Source organism: Castor canadensis, chromosome 15 (assembly GCF_047511655.1).
Source record: "Castor canadensis chromosome 15, mCasCan1.hap1v2, whole genome shotgun sequence".
Lineage (NCBI taxonomy): Eukaryota > Metazoa > Chordata > Mammalia > Rodentia > Castoridae > Castor > Castor canadensis.
The window spans coordinates 9,006,326-9,024,351 of NC_133400.1; the positions used below are offsets into that span (position 1 = coordinate 9,006,326).

The 18,026-nt window shown below is 43.8% G+C and overlaps 1 protein-coding gene across 16 annotated transcripts in view; it reads right to left on the bottom strand.

Moving 5' to 3' along the window:
- Positions 1 to 18,026, bottom strand: part of Wwox (WW domain containing oxidoreductase) — a 927,061-nt gene that overhangs the window by 536,465 nt on the left and 372,570 nt on the right. For 3 of the 16 annotated variants that reach the window (XR_012441878.1, XR_012441877.1, XR_012441881.1), the window contains exons 11-12: positions 13,227 to 13,324; positions 8,435 to 9,751 (exon numbers count right to left, since the gene is read on the bottom strand). The exons of 12 other annotated variants lie outside the window; for them this stretch is intronic. Coding sequence is in view for 1 of the 4 variants with exons in the window: in XM_074055604.1 (XP_073911705.1) it covers positions 9,746 to 9,751 (6 nt within the window). In the remaining 3 variants the exon portion in view is untranslated. Of the gene's footprint in view, positions 1 to 8,434; positions 9,752 to 13,226; positions 13,325 to 18,026 lie in introns of those variants that run through there. One more of the 16 variants, XM_074055604.1, reaches the window with a different exon arrangement.

The window sequence follows — 18,026 nt, forward strand, 5'->3', positions numbered from 1 at the left end:
ATGCAAATTGTTTCATAATAATATATGTACAAAACGGAGCTGACAAAATTGCAGTTGGGAAAGGAATCGTTAACATTTAACTTTTTTTTTCCTTTTTCTCTCTCTTTTGCCCAGCTGCTCTTTGAAAGGTGTTTAATAAATGAGACGATATGGCCCACTGAGAAGCGTACAGGTGAATGTCAAAAAAAATGGTAATCCTTTAAGCAAACTGAGCGGTGGGCGTTGAGCAACGTGAAATAGGAAGTTTTGGAAAGGAAAATACTGCTTTAATGCAATAAAATTACACCCAATTGTTTTAATGACAATGTAGAGAGACAAAAGGCACTTTTCTCTACCCGACTCTTCTCGTTGGGAAACTATACATCTTTGCTACAGCAAGTCACATTTTTGCTCCTGTGGTCCCTTTTTTTAGGTCCCCAGATCCCTTGTCATTTCAAACAATGCTCTGCAATCCCCACTGGTCTATTCCATAACTCCTGTTGGAACAATCCCACCTCCCAGGCTGACACCAGAGCCTCTGATCTCATTGTGCGTGGCATGTGCTGTGAGTGCTAGCTGAGAAAATCCAAAAGAGGTTATTCGTCTGTTTACATGACTAAGGGAAGGAGGATAATAAGACCTCAAGTGTAAATATGACAGAGTTAGGATTATTACAGTTTCTTCTGATGGCCCTTAAAACTTTCACGAAACAAGCAGAAAACAAACGAAAGAATACACGTGCAGACACGGGTATTAATATTGTGTCATCTAAACTAACAGTTGATTGTGTCTGGCCTTTAAGAAGTCGGGAGCTTTTCCTTCTTTCATTTTTTAGTATATAACGTACGAAGCAACGGTTAGCAGTTTTAGGATAATAACTCAAAGCGATTCTGCACAGTTCTAAGTATCGCCGCAGTTCTTGTACTGGCAGATTTCTTTATTATTATTATTTTTTGTTTCCATGCAGACATTTGGAGGGGCAGCGTAGTGATGGGTAGAGACCATTTGCCCCCCTCAACTTCACCCCCTCCCTCATCCATTTTCTAAAATTATAGCCCTACTCAGGCAGTTTTCATGCACAGTGGATATTCTTCAGGAGAGTTTGCAGAGGATGGTTTTTGGTTAAAGTGGCATATTTTAGAACCATCTGGTCACATGCATTAATGCACATTTTTGAATTCCACATGGGTTTTTATGATGGTGCTCCTCTGCCCTAAGTGTCTCTCGCAGGCACCGTGTGTAAATAAGACAAAGACTCCTGCAGCCCTCCATCACGGAGTGCTGAGCAGGGCCTGGATTTAACATAGCAACACATTTTTCATTATACGCTAAGATTAATAAACCTCGCTGAGCCCAGGATGAGCCACTGGAAAACAAGGGCAGTAGGGGCTCGTTTCTGTTCCATTAGACACGGGATGAGCTGCAGGCTCGCCACACTCTGTCACCCCAGCTTGGTAATGGGCCTCTTGGAGACCGCCCCACTGGCGCCGAGGCTCACTTGCAGGAGGGAAACTACCTCCTTTTCTTGTCCCTAGATGCAGAGGCAGCCTGGCCTGGGCCAGGTGGAAGTTCCCATGGCCAGCATGGGCAGCCACTTTGGATCGCCTTTGCTCTACTTATACAACACAGGGCACCCTTTAAATGTACACCAGACTGAAATGGTGGGGGCTGAGAGAAGCCTGGGGACCTCACAGAACAGAACAGGCCCTACTTCATCCCTGGCAGGGGAGGAGGAAAGGTTGGGGTGGCCATCAAGACCTTGGAAAGGGTTCAAGACATGACAGGGACTCTAACTGGACTTTTGCCAAACACTCCCTTCACCCAGGTGGGCCTTGTGGTAATCACTAGGCCACTGTGAGCCTTGGTTTCTTCATCTGTGGCTGAGGATGGTGAGCAGACCTCCTTCTCATGGTGGGATGCACAAATAATGCATCCATCGAGGCCACACAGTAAGTGCCTGTAAATGCAAGTGTCTGCTATGACAACCCTGGCTGGGGCTCCCTCTTTAATTACCATTCTGATTGTTATTGATACTACTGCTTGCCCTGCTACTAGTCACAGAGATACAACCCCTTTGATCTTCAATTCCCCAACTGTAACCAATGACAGCCAGGCCTTCCTCTGATTGACGAATAAGATAATGCACAAAGAGCAATTAGTGTGTTCCTGGGTGTCTATCAGTGCTCGATGAACTGTGTGTCTCCACCTTCCTGGCAGGAATTCCAGGAGTAAGATCCACTTTAGTGCCACTAACACTCTCTCCCCAACCCCCTCCATCTGTTGACTGTGCCATTGGGAACAGAGTTCTGGGAGCATCTACCTTCAGGACAGGGGAGGTCTGGGACCCAGGAGGCAGAATGCACCCCTCCAAGTTGCCTCTGAGCACTCATCTGTGAGGGACATCACTAGTGACAGGAAGCTTTAGCACAGGTTCCACTTGGTCCTCAGAACCAACTATGAAGTGGATATTTCATGTCTAGCATTTTCCAGACAAGGCCATGGAAGATTAGAGAGCAGAAACAATCACTCCAAATTGTCACAGCTGGTTTGGGGCACAACAGAAAAAGCCAAAGGGCTCTCCCTGGGTCTGATTCTGTATTTCCTCACCACACTGGGCTATTTTTTGAAGCACTAAGTAGAGACATGAGTGAGATGGTCATGGAGTGAATACTTGTGACCCACCCCCATTCAGAAGTCAATGCCCTCCCCAAAATGTGATGGTATTTGGAGATTGGGCCTCTGGAGATGATGAGGTTGACACGAGGTTACAGGAGACAAAGAAAGAGACCTCAGCTCTCCCTCTTCCTGTCATAGGAGGACAAAACAAGAAGTCAGCTGTCTGGGAACCAGTAAAAAAGCCCTCACCAGACTCTGAATCTGTCTGCACTTTGCCCTTGAACTCCTCCACCTTTAGACTGTGAGGAATAAATATCTGCTTTTACTTTGTTATAGCTGCTCAGGCAGACAGGGCAACAGCCAGGGTGTAAATAAATACCTGCTTGGTGAACTCTGGGTAGATGGGAATGGTGACGATCTGGTCTGCACCTAGCCATGAAGGATGGACCCAAGACGGCTTTCTGAGGAAGACTGCAGTCACCAAGTGGTCTTTTCAAAAGCTTCTACTTTCTATTTTCTTTCTTTCTTTTTATTGACAAAGGAGCCCTCTATATAGACCAGGCTGACCTTGAACTCATGATCCTACTGTTTTAGCCTCCTAAGTGCTGGGATTACAGGCGTGAGCCACCATGCCCAGAAAGGTTGTATTTTCTGCTTGTACAGATTGCCATTTGGCTTTCTGGATAAGGAAAGTGGAAGCCAGGGATGAGAGGTTTCTTAGAACCAGGACTGCTCAGAGGAGATGTCTGCAATCTGACAAGGTAAATCCTGCAGATGGGATCAAGAGATCACTCTGGGTGATTCAGATAAGCCTGGTGTAATGACAGGGTCTCTGTGTGGGGGAGATATTGGTTCAGATTAGAGGGCAATGGACAACCAGACCAGAGTTGGTAAGAAGATGTGGTGATGCTGCCCTGCTGGCCCTGAAGGCAGAGGAAGGGGCCCTGGAGCAAGGCACACAGGCGGCTTCCAGAGGTTGAAAACAGCCTTCAGAAGGGATCAACACTCCTGACACCTTGGCCCAGTGACACAGATTATGGCCTTGTGACCTCCTGAATGGTAAGCCACTATGTGTAGCTTTAAGCCACAAAGTTTTTGGTAACTTTTCATAGCAGCACGAGGAAACACAGTGATGGAGACACGATTCAAATGCAGCACCCCAGCCTGCAAGTCTGACATCTTTGTCCTCAGTGGCCTCTGATGAACAAACAAAGCAATGGATAGGCAAATGGGGTTCTGTCAAGTTCTGGATGGCAGGAAGACAACCCAGGAGGCTGTCTGTGCTCCTGGTTCCTAGAGTTTGACCATGGTGTATCTGTTTATTGTTTTACTGTTGTCGTTTATTTTTGCTTTCTACCTGCCTTGTTAAGAAAGACAGGAAATTTGAGATGGCATAAACACATAGTGTATATTTTAAAAACAAGGAACAAGGAAAAGAAAGAAAAGAAAAGGGGGCAAGAGTGGAAGAGAAAGAAGGCAATGGAGGAAGAAAAGAGGAAAAGAGATGAACTGGAAGGTGGCTCAGGTGGTAGAGCACCTGCCTACCAAGCAAGAGGCCCTGAGTTTAAACCCTAACACACTTAGAAAAAGAAAAGGAGAGGTGAAATTAGTTCCTAGAGAAGTACTTTATCTATGACTTTGCTGGAAGCAGGGAGAAGGGTGGTGTAAATTTGATTTTGAGCTCCCTAGTTGGCAAAGAATGAAAAGGAGACACTGTCAGATACGAAGTTCAAGTTTAAAAAAGAAAGTGACTGCTTAGGAAAAGTGTGTCTTTTCTTAACATAAGGCCTGGGGGAAGCTCTACCCCAAGGTTCTCTGGGTCTTAACCCTCACTCTCTTCCTCTTCCATTAGACCTGATCCTTGTGAGACGGACAAAACTGCAAGGATCCTTAAGTTCTCTAATATCCCTCCAGAAAATAACTTTCTCCGTGGAAGTTCTTGGTTCACTTGTTGGACATGAGTAGGTTCTTCCACACAAACTGACTGACCTCTCCCAACTTTTGGCCTGCAGCTGAGGCAATGGTTGATCACGTTCATAAACATTGTCTGACTTAACTTCTACTGTGCAACAAACCACCCCAAAATGTAGTGGCTGAAAACAACTACTTACTTTTAGCCCACAAGTCTATGGGTCAGCAATTGAAGCCAGGTTCAGCTATGTGGAATCAGTCAGGCAGTTCTGAATCCAAGGGTTGGTTGCTGGGGCAAGGTGGCAACATGGCTGCCTGTCTGTCATCATACAGGAGGCTAGCTCAGACACAGATGTGTAAAAAAAAAGCAGCACATGTTGGATCAGGGAATCTTGCTGTGCAGCTCAGGGTGGCTTTGAACTCTCCATCCCGCCTCAGCCTCCCGAGTGCTAGGATGGTAGATGTGAGCCACTACTCCCAGCTTAGAGGCACTTTTCCAGCCTCTGCCATTGTTGGCCAAAGCCAGTCTTGTGAAGAAGATATTCAACCCACTGTCAGAACGAGAGGCAAAAACTGGGACCATTTTTAGTCTACCACACTAACTGTCGGAATTTGTAAATTTAATGTCTGTCCACCAGGACACAACCAGATAATTCTTAATACCAAGGGATATTAATGAGGCAGATCACTAATCTGCTCTCTTGGATGATCTGCTAAGGCTTATTCAACCCAGAGGCAGGTAGTCCTCCTAAAAGTCACTGGGTTCCCAAAGCCTACCTTTCTTTTAAGTTGTCTTTCAAGAGGAAAAATCAGAATGTGCATGCATGTGTGTACACACATATTTTCTCCAGCATATACACGTGTATCTGGAATCCGGAGTGGCTTTGTGTACTCTTCTACACTGAATTGATCAATCTGGGGCTATTGTGCTTGTCACTTCTGTCCCTGAACCACCATATTATGCCCTGAAACTGCAATTGCTCCCAAGGTATTAGAGTATAGAAAGAAAGCAAAGGAGAGAGAGAGAGAGAGAGAGAGAGAGAGAGAGAGAGAGAGAGAGAGAGAGAGAGAGAGAGAAAGGAAAGTTAAGATGCAGAAGGGCAGCACTTCCCCATACACAGAAGAACAGACAGAGAGGGAAGCACTGTCAAAGTGGTTTGCAAATGACATTTTCAGCAATATAAATTATGACTTATCTTCTCATGTAATCATCTTGATTGCAGACATCCTTTTGGAGAAATCGCACTGCTCTTGGCTAGCTTTTTAAAGCCTCACAAGACAACTTTCAAACCTGATTAGTATGTATGATGGGAAATCAGATACATTATATTTAGCTTGAAGTGCACAGCACTGTGGGTGCAAAGAAAGAAAGATAGGGGGAGGAGTAAGAAAAAAAAGAAAATGTGTAATCCTTCTCCAAGGGATCTGGCAGCACATGGCATGGGGAGGAGCGAGCTGCTGGATTTGCTCAGGTTGACTTTATGTAATTAACAGATTGTATATCCCTTCCTTATTGTGGGGCTTCCATGCTTCAAAGTCACAGGATGTGATAACTCTGAACCCGGGACAAGCTCCTGCTCTAGGTTCCAACATTGAAGAATTCAGTTTTTCCATGAACACAGACTGCTGACTCAGACACTTTCACCTCCTTAACATGGAGCTACCAGATGATCAGTGGCCCAGATGGCCTAAAAGGAACACAAGCGTTGACAGGTGTGGGTATCTGCCAGTAGGTTTTGCACAATGCCAGGTCTCTACGATAGGGGGCATGGTGAGTCCTGTAGGGTCTGCCCAATGGGGAAGGATTCCCTAGGGAGAATATTTAAGAAGTCCCCAAGCTTCAAGCTCCAGCAAGGACAGATGAGTATGTGCATGAACCTGAGAGGTGTGTCCCTTTAACAGTACACCTTGGATGCCAGGCTTGCCTCTCCACAGCCCTGGCCTGTCCTGTATGAGGGAGTGCTAGAACAAAGGAGAGGTATAAACATTCTTGGGGTGCAAATGTACCTGGTAAGGCAAGAAAGTACCAGTTCATAAATTCCTATACTAATGCAATATGGCTCTCTTCAGAGCCAAAGCAGAATTTATATGGGTTTTAGAGATAAGGTGACATCTCAGAAGAATTTTGTGTACAGTGTGGGAGCTAGTGGTTACACCTCCGAGCTTCTCAATCCCTATTCTGTCTCCTGTACCAGCTTGGAATGTACCTACAAAAAAGTGTGAGAAGTTCCCTGTGTTGATAAAACACAGGGCTTTGAGTCCAAACTGTTTTGACAACTTGGGCTGAAGAAAAGACAGTTGAGTGCCTATTGTGTGCCTGAGCAGGGATATGACTAAACATCTATCTCTGCTCAGTCATTCTAGCAATCCTGAATATTAGCCCATTCTAGAAGGGGACACTGAGGCACAGAGGAGATAATGCATTGAATCTTGTCATACAACAGGCTAACTTTTTCAATGATTTGCTTGTAACTGAGCCACACTGTGCCCTTCCCCACCCACCCCCAACTCTGCCTCTTCAATCAAGATCATTTGCTCTGCTCTCAGCAGAAGGTCTGCCCATCAGACCTCTGATTCCATCTGGGGTGCTTTGCATAGCTTGATGTGTGACAGCTACCTCAGGTACACTCTTTCTTTATCCTAAACTTTCTGCCTTTGAAAAGTCTCTGAAAATAAAGAAGTTTTGTTTTCTGTTAAGAAAACAATACAGTTCTGGCAGGTGAACTTCTGAGTCGGTCTCTAAGACTCCCAGCCCATGGCACGCACATGGTTTCTCCCAGTTATACAATTATCAGTGCATCGTAGAGAAGGGATCTTCCATTTTCTGAATGGATAAGGAAAGTTGGCCAGGAATTCATTGCACAGAAGGGATATAATACACAAGAGTCTCTGTTGCTGCCTTTGGAGATGAAGGAGATATGGATATACCTAACACCCAGCATTAGGTATATCGGTGGCCTCTAGCTGCCAAGAGGTCATCAACCAAAGAGCAGAAGGGAGCCAGGGTCCACAGTCTTGCAACTTCAAGGAAGTGAATTCTGCCAGCACCTTGAATGAGCTTGGCAGTGGATTCTTCTCTAGAGTCTGAAGGAAGGAATGTAGTCCCAGCTGACATCTTAATTTGTCATGAACCCAGACACACTGAGACCCAATTTTTAACCGACAGACCTACAGCTAGTAAATGGATATTACTCTGAGCTACCAGGTGTGTGATATTTGTTACACAGCGAACGAACAATACAGAACATGACAAGCCCAGCCTCCAAATAGTTTCTCTTCTGTTTCTTTCTTTGGCTTTCACAATCACTATGCCTTCAAAGTGTGAAATTCTTAACCCAGCTGGGTGCCAGCAGCTCATGCCTGTAATCCTAGCTACTCAGGAGGCAGAGATTAGGAGGATCCTGGTTCAAAGCCCACCCCAGCAGATGGATCTCAAGACCCTACCTCAAAAAGACCACCACCACCACCAACAACAACAACAAAAGGGCTGACAGAGTATCTCAACTGGTAGAGCACCTGCCCTGCAAGTGTGAGGCCTTGAGTTCAAACCTCAGTATTGTTTCCCCTGCCAAAAAGTAAAATCTTAAACCAGGAACTCAGTCATGACAGCTACATTAAATAGTCTGAATTGCTGAAAGGTTGGTTCTGAAACGGTATCTAAGACTACTGTTATCCATGATAGTAGTGATATTCTAGCCAGTGAATCTAGACCAACGGATACTGACATTATTTTTCTGTGCCATGGCTTGCACAAAACCAAGAAAGACTTCAGAAAAAGAAAAAAGTAAAAACAAAATAAACAAAAAGAAAGACCTCAGATCTCAACAGAATTAGAATTTAGGCTACAAAAACTTTTTTGTTGTTGTTCAGGAATAATGACAAATTCTCTCCCACTACATACAGAAAAGCCCTATCATGTTTTCTTTGGTTTCTTTTTTTTTTTTTTCCATAGAATATCATCTCCTGACCTGCAGAGATGGGGGAAGCTTGGTAAATTTCCTCTTATAACCAAAATTATACAAAAAAATGATGACAGCTTTTCCCAATGTCACAAATTTCTCTGAAGCCATCTGATGGTCAACTCCTGAGACCTTGGCTATTTCAGACAAAAAGGGATAATGTAGACTGGGAAGGAAGGTGGGAGCCTGGGCTTTCCGCGGCAGATTGTAAGCCAAGTCATAAATTGAAGTAAAGGACAAAAATAAAGGGAGGAGAAGAGGGATGAACCGTAGTTTTGTGCCTGTTCACTTGGGGTCTGTAAGACAAATGGGCTGAGGATTTTCCTGTCCATTTCTGCTCTACATTCACACGATTAAAGTCATTAGTTAGAACACTCTACCAAGAAGCTACTGTGAGAACAGAATTTCCCTTAAGGAGGAGGATTAAAAAAGAAGAAAAAGAAAAGGAAAGAAAATCCATATGGAATACACAAAAATATACGCACACTAAAAAATTAAGCCAGTGGCTGTTTGCTTTTGGGACTGCTACAAAATCATAAGCTATTCTTGGAACCCTTGCTTCCTGACTCGTTCTAATAAGAGACTGTATTTCCAAAGTGATGCAGGGGATGCTTGGGGAGGAAAGGGGGAAGGAGGTGAGGTCAAGTTCATTGGCTGGATAATGACTGACTTCTCTCCTCCACATGCAAATTTGAGTGAGTAGTCCTACTCATCTACAGTCCATCCATAGTCACACTCACTCCATGTCTATCCATGGCTCTGGTCTCCACACTCTCTTACCTGGACTGCACTCAGAATCCATCTGCTGCTGTCTTGCCTTTGCAAACCTATCCTTCCCTCATGGAAACCAGAGGGATCCTTCTAAAATGTACAATTGGTCCCCTTTAGAAGTTTGAGGCACCACAGTATACACAAATCTTCTAGAGCTTCTCATTGCCATGAAGAGAGAATCCAGACTGCCTGGGACTTTGGAGGCAGCTGGGAACTTTCACACTGTCTATTACCTCACATTTCCCCACCACAATCCACACTGAATTGTGTGTCCTGTCACACAGGGGACACAACTTGTCTGATGGCCTGAACATGGCCATGAACAGAAGTCCTGTGTTTAGGAGGGTAACAGATAGTCACCAGACAGTGGAGAATGGAGCTTACCCAACACCCTGGAGGCTGCAGCGAGAAGGGGTGCAGAGAAGAGTCGAAGTTGGCCTGCGACGGTGTATTCCAGGTACAGGTACAGGTACATATACAAAGTTCTGGCCTTTCAGAGCACCCTCAGGCTAGGCCTGGGGAGAGATGACATGAGGAGACGCCAGTTCAGTTAATTGGGAGGCTGAAATGGGGGAGATTTAGGAAAGGTGATAGCAGCTGGGTGCAAGTGAGCAGTTTCATGAATTAATGCAACTGCCGACTCTACTAACTAAGGTCCAGGGGTCTGATACACTTTGTAAAACCAGAGAGCACACGCCCAGCTAAAAAAGGGCAGCTGCAGCTCAAGTCCACCCAACTGGCTCCAAATGTAAATCATAGGCACATCATATCAGGTCTACTTTTTCAAGAGAAGCAGGAAGTCCCAGTTTTCTTGTGAAGTCTCCCAATTCTAAAACACTAGCAAACTAATTTATTTCATTTTTTCAAAGTCCAAAGCAAGCCAAACGGAAGACCTGTGCAAGCCATCAATCTGCAACTTGTAGGAGTTGGAAGTGAGAAGGAGAGTCCAAGTGTTAGAAAATCATCTTGCTCCTTATCCAAAGATCAGAAGGGACAAGCAGTGGAAAAAAAGCTGATCCCAGGGAGACAGCTAGCCAGGCCGAAGCTACTGCAGTCCTTTTCTCTAAGGGTCAGGACAGAGACCAGCACTGCAGAATCACAGCACATATCCATTAGCTTGCCAAGTCAGCAAACATTCAGCGAGGGCCTACTACGTGCCAGGCACCTCCAAATCCCTGTCCTCCATCTGGGAGAAAATGAAACATGAAAGAGTTCTCAGCCATTTTGACCAAGGCTCCAATAGACAACAAGTCACCCTCGTCAATTTCTATCCCCATCCCTTCTTGGAAATTCATGCAGGACAAAAGAGTCAGAAGTGAAACAGGGCCCAGAGCCCCAGGGTTCCCACATTTGAGAAATGTAGAGCACACAGGGTTTTGCCTTTTATATTTTGGGCAGTATCTCCAGCACCTAAAACAGTGCTGCACAGAGCCACTGCTCAAACAGTTGAGAACAAACTTGAAAATGGTGGGACAAGGAGTAATACTGACATTCCAGGGGGTAAAAAAATCACTAATGTTGGAATTGATATTTCCTCTGTTAAGAGCATTTCCTGTTAGATCCCAGATCTCTGTGTGAAGGTGGATTAGTAGAACAGGGTCTCAAGTCAAAAAGTCATAAAATTGTTCCATTGTTGTATTAACAAAGGTTGGTATTCAGAAATGAGCAGTCACAATCTAATTTCCCACTTTAAAAAACCAGGAGGAGGACATGTGGCCTTTGCAGACTCTCTCTTCCACATTATCATCTCTATTTCTTCCTGAGAACTGTCAGATCTGTTTGCCAAACCCAGGCAAAACAGATAAAAGATGGTGTTGTACACAATAATACGTAAATGTGGTTAGGTGAATTCTTTTTTTCCTAAACACGGATGGTGTCTGTGGTGGGCATGGTGACCCACTCCATGCCAGTCCAGGCTCTACTCATCCCCATCTGTAGATACTCTACAATTGTTCTCTCATGCCAGCACAGTTAAGATGGTACTCAAGATAAATGAATCACCTTGAAAGTGGGAACAGAGTGCTCCATCATGATATTCCCTGACTGTTCCTGGGGCTGTGACCCCACAAGAACTTTGTTCCCCACAGGCCTTGATCAGATACAAAATCCCCTTAGCTTTTCTAGGATCAGAGGCCGACAGCCGGGGAGCCCCATGCTATTCCAGTGGCCGCCCGCCTCCAGTTCTCCTTGTTTGACTTTTCTTTCTTTCTTTCTAAAGGAGAAGGGAAAGTACCCTGTTTATTTCCAAACTCCCTTGCATCTGATGTGCGATAGGCTGGCATTTGCTGTTAAAGCAGAAAATTATAAGGAGGGCCTAATTGACCCTCTTGTGTCTTTGAAAAAGCCTGTCTGTGGGTCTCTAATTGACCCTCTAGGTACCTATGGAACAATGAATGAATCTTCGGGAAATAATGGAGGGCGATGATTAATAGCCTGGGCCTGGCTGGACCTCTGTCTCTCGCAGCTCTCCTCCCTGGACTTTCTTCCTCCCGTCCATGACACCCGAGTCCCTGGATTTCATAAGCAGCGATTTATTGTTATTGCTGAATAATAAATACCCTGCATAGACACTCTTAAAACTCAGAGGCATCACGATTCTGCAGAGATTGGGACAACATTTGTGGGACTGGCATTTTCACTTTTCTCTTTGGCCTCACTTAGAAGAGGCCTCCTCTGACATTTGCAGGCAAAGTCAAGAGTGGAGGCATCTCTCGAGTTCCTAGGAAAATTGTTCCAAATGTGGAGTACTTTGGAATTGTAGGGGTTCATTTCTAGCCCAGAGAATAAACATTGCCCATTTTTGTCTTGGTCAGATGAGGAATAACATCCCTCAGGGGCAACAACAATGGTAATAATACTAGCAATAAAACAAGGAAGCATTTCTTCAGCGGGAGGTGTGCAACAGGCCCTCCTGCACGTTACATTGATGAAGATGCAAACAAGTCCTGAGATGCAGCAATGCTGCTGTTCCACTGTTCAGATGAACAAACTAAGGCACAACGAGAATTAGAAATCTGCTTGAAGCCAGAAGAGAGCTCCAGATCTGTATGCTACACACACTGCCTTCCTATCATCCAACAACAATTGTGCTACGTGTGCAATATTACAGAAAAATGCTTTGGAATATGGGTGAGAGAACAGCTTTACTTTCTTTTAGTTGGACTGAACAATGCTTCCTCTCCCCAGACAGCATAGGAGAGAGGATATAAATTTACAATTATGCATGTCTCAACAAGGATTATAAGGAATGAGAGGGAATTTTTTTTCATAAATTGATAGTATTAAGTATACTTACAATTAAAAACCATTTTAAAAGGGAAAAGAGAAAGCAAGAAGAAGATTAAGGTGCTCTTCTTCTTAACTGTCCCTCACTCCTGACAATGATGTCCCCATTTTGCTCAGGACCTTAAATGACAAGGGAGCCACAGCCATCTGCCAGGCCCTGCTGGCTTTTCTGGGCCCCTTTTCTTCTTAGTCAGTGCTTTGTGGGAGAATAGGCTGCCTATGAAGCAAAATTAGTGCTTGGGTAAGACATACAGTTTCTGTGAAAGGAATGGATCGTGTCTGGCACCAGGTCCCACCTCTGTCATCAGAAAGCACCAGGCCACAGTTAGAGTCTGGGGCTGTAGGTGAACAGTGAGCTTCTAACATGTGGCTCCAAAATATAGAAGGAAATGGACACTACACCAAATGGAGACTTCCTTGGATCACCTGAATAATCCCTTTCAACATTTTAAAGCCAAACACGATTGTCTTAGAGATTTGTCCAAAGACAAGTGTGTGTGTATGTATGTGTATGCATATGTACGTATACTTATCAAACAATATATGTATATATGTTCCAGCATTACCTATCTCCAGCTCTATGTATATAAGTGTGGATGTGTCACTTTTTGCAATCCATCAGCCAAAGCTGCTTTCAAACGCTGGGTGATCCCTGTGAAGTTAAGGAGTTTATAGCAATGGCAGTGGGAATCCCAAGCTACTTACCTTCTTTTCCCATCAGGTCCTACTACAACAGGCCACCAAGTCCCCACATCTCTTCAGCCACTGCTACTGCCTTCGATCTGGCTATCTCTTTCATTTTCCTGCATTTTAGTAAGAGGATGCCAATGAGGAAGGAGGTGCTGCATGGTCTGGTCTGCTGATCCCTGCAAACTCCTATCCTACTCAAAGTATTTATTGGGAAACTCAAATCCATTGCCTCAATACAAGAAAGACTGTCAGAGGACCTGAGGAAATAGTTCCAACTCCTCAGTAGGGCATCAAAGCCCTCCAATAGGTTATTAAACTCTTCTACTTTTCTCTGTAAGCTGAGGTGAGGAGATTTGTTTTCCCAAATTCCCATGTTAGGCCCTGGAGAAGCCCTCCACACAGCCAAGCTTCCAATGCCAGCCTTGACTGCAATACAGGCATCGGGTCAGTCTGTAGGACGGCAGTACCTTCACTCTCTCTGCTGGTCCTATTGTCCCTCCCATGCCTTCCCCTCCCAATGTCACATGTCCTAGAGAACTGCTCTCTGCCCAAAGTCACATTGGAGTCATGTTTGTTGGACACGCCTATCCCCTCCTTATCCCCTCCTTCTACCATACATCCCCCAAAGTGTTACCTAATCCTGCTGCCATGTCTGTCCTAGTTACTGGGCCCAAGCCAGTTCCTAGAGATGGTAAAACCAAAACCAAAACAAAACAAAACAACAAAAACCCCAAAAAACCTCATCCAGTAGTGCACTTTTCAGATGGAAACCAACCAATCCTGATTTGATGCAGTATTTGACCAACAAATTAAAACCCCCTTCACACTTCAGGCCACTGTCCACCTGCCCTCATCAGCCCATGACCAGGTGCCAGACAACCACACAAGAGCCTTATGTCCCAGAGCCCACTAAGATGAAATCAGTCAATCCTAAACCTGCTTGCCTGCCTTACCCCTTCCTTCCTATGAAAACCACAGTAAAGGTTCATCCCCCTCCCCCTACCCCCTCCCCGGCTCTGACACCCTGGTTCTTCCCTACTGGCTTCCACAGCATGATAAGTCCCTCGTATCTGCCAGTATAACAAGCCGTCTTTCAACGGCAGTCATCTCTAATCTGTTGACTTCACTCTACCTAAGTAATAGGAGCTATTAAAATAGGAAGAAGAGGAAAGAAGGAAAATGAATAGAGAAGCAATAAAGAAGGAGTGAAATAAATGAACAAATGATAACTTGCTTAAAAACCTGCTTTTTCATGGGGAGAGAAACTAACAGAGCTGTAGAAGAAGCCCACTTCTACTCAGGATGGAATATGCACACAAAGACACACATGGGTGCTATGTGAACAGCAGTTTCTAATGGGGAAGCCTGACCTCTCACCCAGTGATCCATGGTCACACCAGGCTCCCAGGCTACCCCTGTGGCCTCTCAGATCATCACTCCCTCACTCAGGCAACCAGAAGAGTTAATTTCCTCACACTACTGATGGTAAACATCCAATGTGGAGCTGAATTACAAAATTGACTGAGTCTATAAATAGTATCCTACTAACCCCCTTTAAATAACAGTGGGTGTGTTGATTCATTAAGATTCAGAAGCTATGGAAGGTGAGATGTGTCTTTTCCCCTCATGGATCCCAAATAAAACCCATATGGAAGCAGATGGTTTTGTATAAATCAGATGACACTTTACAGGCTGAGACAGTTTTATCAGAATGGTATTACCAGAATAGTCTTTCTGGGGGACTGGGGTTAAGCAAGTTCAGCTTTAACTGCAGGTCACATTTACAGGAGAAATTTGGTGTCCATAGAAGAAAAGATTTGGTTTTTGGGTTACCTCAGCAGTGAGATCTCCATCATTTTCCTTCTGGACAAAGCCTAGGCAATGCATAAGGAAATAGGTGTGCTAGGAAGCCAAGAATGACTAGGCCCATGCTGACAGCTGGTTCTGTTAAAATACAGGCATCCCTCTCCCAGCTGCTTCTCAAACGCTCCCTCGCTTTGATGCTAGGGGGAAATGGAGCTGGTTTTGCTGACTGGAAACCACACAATGGCAACACCACCCACTTGGGTACCTAACCTGGCAAGGGAAAGGTGAAAGCAGCTTCTGTTTATTTTGATCTCAAGTGTAAAATGGACAGTAATCATGTCAGTGGTGTCTTGCCTGTCTGACCAGAGAATCCTGTCTGCAAGGGCACCTCAAACTTATACACTCACCATTCACAGCAGAGGGACAAAGAGCGAGCAGTTCCCAGACATATACCTGCAGAGGTACAGTTTGCTTTCCCTTAGAAGAGTGACTAGACAGACCTAGCCCCGTGTCTGTGGAACATTCCAGCACTTGTACTTGTACAATGGATATCCCCATCTCTAAGAAAGCAGGGAGATAATTCTCCCATTTTCTTACTACATACACTTGGTCAATGTTAGAATTTAACATATATATATATATATATATATATATATATATATATGTACATATATATATATTATGTAACATATGTAACACACACACACACACACACACACACATATATATATATCAAGTGACCACAAGCCCTGTTGTCTTAGAAAATTCAGCCAACAATACATAGAAGTTTAGGAGATGAGACATCTAAATAACACATAAGAAAAAGATTGGAAGACTTCTGTTTTCCTTAGATTTCTTTCAAGATCTCAGAATGATTCCATAATGTCTGCTTCATGGTGAACATTACTGTCACCCAGAATCCTAACTAGGTGACATGTATCCTCAAAATATTGTAATACACTGTTTAGCACAGATTTAGTAATCTGTCCCTGAACCCCAGTCAAGGGACAAGTCACATCATCTCCCTATTCCCTTGTTTGTCTTTATCCTTAAAAAAGAGGAGCCTTTCTGTTCTGAATCTTCATTCCAATCTCCTGGCTTATTATTCCTAAATTGCCCCAGTATGGGAAGTATACCCTCTTGAAATGGCCTCTCTCCTGCCTTCATTTCTGAACACCCAAGCTCTACTGCCATTCCAAGCACAACCTCTGAAGAGCAGAATTTTTGGCAAGAAGTGAAGAAATCCTGAGTTACATTCCAAAAAATTAAAAATTTAAAGAACGAGCATTTATCTTTAAGATACTCATTTATAATACCATGAAAATCAAAACAAAACAGTTTTTAAAATTATGGCCCCAAGACAAACCTATACTGTAGACCAGGGGCCATCAATGTACAACTTACAGGTCAATCCAGCCCATCACCTGTTTTTGTAAGTAAGTCCTTATAGTCACACAGCTATGTCCATTCATTTACACAGGACCTATGGCTACTTTCACTATATATACATCATGGTTTAGGAGGTGTAATGGATACCCTCTTCTAGGCTAAAAATTAGTTTCTGTGACTCTCACACCTGCATCTTCCTTGTCACTCTTTAATTATAATACAATAATCAAATAAAAACATTTTAATAACATTAATGAATTATTGATTTGGGATTAGAAGAGAAAAAAAACTTTAAAGGACTCACAGTCATTATTTTTGAAATAAAAATTAGGTCTATACCAGCTAACTATTCACACACAAACATTTACTGAATATGCCTCAGACATTTTGGACAGAGGCATTTCCCTTCATTGTGGAGGAAGACACATTTCAACCCTCCCTCCCTCTCTCCATTCCTCCCTCCCTCCCTTACTTCATTCCTTACTTTTCCTTTCCCTCCCTGCCCTTTTCTTCTTCTTTTTTTTTATTTCTCTACATATTTGTTTATTTTGCCCGCCAAATAAACAAATCCATTAAAGATTCCCCATGTACGATGGATACCCAGTCCTCACATGTCCTAGGGTGTCTGCACCCCTAGGCTGGACATGCAGAGCTGGGGGATTAAGCCATTTAGAGTATACTTGATTCCTATAATATGTAGTGATTTTGCTAATGTTGTTCAGTTTTATTCCCTTGCCCAGAATGATTTCCATTAGCTTAGCGGCCTAATCTCCTAACAAGAGCTCTTCGATCAAATGGTCTGGAGTGGCCACATGTCTTGCCGCTGCCAAGTGACTGATTTAAGAGATGGACAAAGAGTAGACACACAAAGTCCAGATAGTGTGATTAATGGACGATCCAACTTTCTCTGAACCGCATATCATAACTTAATGGGAAATCCCAAAGAGATTAAAGGGAGGAATTACATTACCATGAATAATATAAAAAAGTGATATTCTGTCTAAAAAGCTTTTGAGTGCAAGTGACTCGAACAAATATATTAACAGAGCTTACAGCAGATTCAATCAGGTTGAACGTTCCCCAGAGTTTATTTTGAAATAAGTTTTATATATCCAAGGTGTGAAGAATGAAACTATTGGTGACTGGCAGGAAAGCTATTAACATGCAGATTTTAATTCTGTCTTCCATTCTGCAGGGGTTTCCATTGTCCCTCCTTGAGTTCTGGCAACCTCTCCCAATTACAGATGTGGTACACCTCTGCCAATATCAGTGCCACCACTACGTTCTAGTGGTGGTGGAAGGGGGAGGCTCAGATTTGTTTTTCTCACTTTATCCTAACTTTAGAATATCAGCTCCAATTTGTATGATTGAGGTGCAGGTAAAACCATGAATTCTCTCACACCAACCCATCCATCTGTTGGGAAGATCAGTTCAGGGGGATATTTGAGAGGCAAAACTTGGCAGTTAAGCTGGAAGCCCGCCTTACAAAAACTAGGTACCCATTAACTTACAATTAAGCCATGATGGTAATGAGGTCACAGTGTATGACCAGTTAACGGACTGCAGACAAAAGGCAAATATTGAAATGAAGGCGTTTATTTTCAAACCAACAAACCTGAA